Source organism: Lactuca saligna, chromosome 8 (genome assembly GCF_052625555.1).
Source record: "Lactuca saligna cultivar CGN05327 chromosome 8, ASM5262555v1, whole genome shotgun sequence".
Classification (NCBI taxonomy): Eukaryota; Viridiplantae; Streptophyta; class Magnoliopsida; order Asterales; family Asteraceae; genus Lactuca; species Lactuca saligna.
The window spans coordinates 67,276,501-67,278,496 of record NC_136424.1 but is presented as its reverse complement, the minus strand read 5'-3'; the positions used below and the strand labels follow the sequence as shown (position 1 = coordinate 67,278,496).

The 1,996-nt window shown below is 32.6% G+C and overlaps 1 protein-coding gene across 1 annotated transcript; it reads right to left on the bottom strand.

The window, feature by feature from the left end:
- Positions 1-679: 679 nt before the first annotated feature.
- On the bottom strand, positions 680-1,615 carry LOC145009718 (uncharacterized). Its single transcript, XM_078968359.1, has one exon. It carries the CDS (start codon positions 1,613-1,615, stop codon positions 680-682), a length of 936 nt encoding a protein of 311 aa, XP_078824485.1.
- Positions 1,616-1,996: the final 381 nt, after the last annotated feature.

Here is a 1,996-nt window from a genome sequence, read left to right as displayed (position 1 = left end):
GAAATTTGTTGAAAGAGGGAAGAACATGTAATACTTGTTTTCTTAACAAGCACTGCCCTAAGTAGGGGTGGAGCCAGGATTTAAAGGTAAGGGGGGTTTATATATAAATTTTAGAAAAAAATATTCGGATACCATAATCGAGTCTGTAAAATTGAAAGAGATACTGATAAAGAAAAAAAAATGTCTAAATATGAACTATATCAATCTTTGCATGAACCAATTTTCAGAAGTTTTCAAACGATCATAAGCACTGATTCTCATAAATTAACTTGTTATTATTAAAAGAACGACTTAGAACATAGATACATATGATATTATGTTCAATTTAGAAGAATACAGTTAAAAAATTTGTAAAAGTATAAGTAATAGTACCTTTCTCATTTTAAGTTGTGCCCGTCTTTGCTTCATAAAAGAAAAATCATCTATAATTTTATCTGTGGAAAATGTATCAACAATCTCTCTCTCTCTCAATGTTAATACATACAACTTTTAAGAAACTCATCATTCATGGTATTTTGAAGTCGTGTTTCCACGACCAAGGCCAATGCATTAATAATATCTATATATTTTTGTTGTAAAGATTGGCAAAGCTTGTCAGTTATCCCCCATTATATCTTTCATCATATGCAAAACAATGACAAAATCAAATGACATTGCATGTTTAAGTGGAGATATTGCATCACCTTTTTGAGAAGATGTAGAAACCTTTTGTAGCAATGTTAGTCAACACTACACAAGATGGACCAAAAAGTCTCATCAAACTACATATTGATTTGAAATGAGATCTCCACCTAGTATCTCCAGGTCTTTGTAGTGTTCGTATTTGATTTTTTCCTTTTCCACTCTCAATCTCATCAACCTCAATTAAATGAGAAATTTCAGCAATCTGAGCATCTTGCAATTGATCACGACGCTTGGAAGAAGAAGTTATGACATTAACTATAAAGTTTAAAGTTTTAAAGCAGTTATGTACCTCAGTCACATCTTTAGACGCTCCAACTAGAGCCAATTGCAATTGATGAGCAAAACAATTTATGTAATAAGCATAAGGGCATTCCTTTAATAATAAAGCTTGCAACCCATTCCATTCTCCACGCATGTTACTAGCTCCATCATAGCCTTGACCCCGAATATCTTGGACACTAAGTTTATGATAAGACAATGAACACATTATCTCATTTTTCAAGGTCGATGAAGTTTTATCTTTGACCTGAATCAAATCCAAAAATCTTTCTTTGACATGTCCATCTCGGTCAACAAATCTCACAACAATAGCCATTTGTTCTTTCTTAGATTCATCTTGAGACTCATTAACTATCAAACAAAATTTTGTAGTCCCGATTTCTTCACGAATTGCTTTCCGTACATATGTAGCTAAAACACACAATATTTCTTTTTGGATATCCGGTAATGTGTACTTTTCATTTTGAGGAGCATTTTCTAATACAACATCATCAATAGTCTTGTTATAAGAAGCAAGCAACTTTATAAGTTCAAGGAAATTCCCTTGATTGCTTAAGTCGGGTCCCTCATCATGACCACTTAAAGCACATGCTTGAAATGTAAGCCATTTAATAGCCTCAATAGAAACTTTAAGGCGTAATCTATTATACATAACTTGTTGATTCGTTTGTTTCTCTATATGGCACAACTCATTTTTTAAATCTTCATAGCATCTGACAAAAAAAATTATATGCTGAGGTCGGGGTCTTACCTTCATGGACGATGAAAGCACAATCTTTACCACAATTCACTTTTTTCCATTTATTAAACCCTGCAATGGTAAATGCATCTCACCCGACTCGTCCAATAGGTTTCTTATTGAAAAGAAAGAAATGGAAAAAAAATGCAGCATCCTTTTTCTCAGAATATTCCAACAACTAAAAAATTTTAAACCAATCTTGTTGAAAACTACGCGTAGAACCATTTGGACCACTAGGACTTAAAGGATACTTTGATTTTTGAATTTGGTATGGTCCAAGTTTAATATATAATC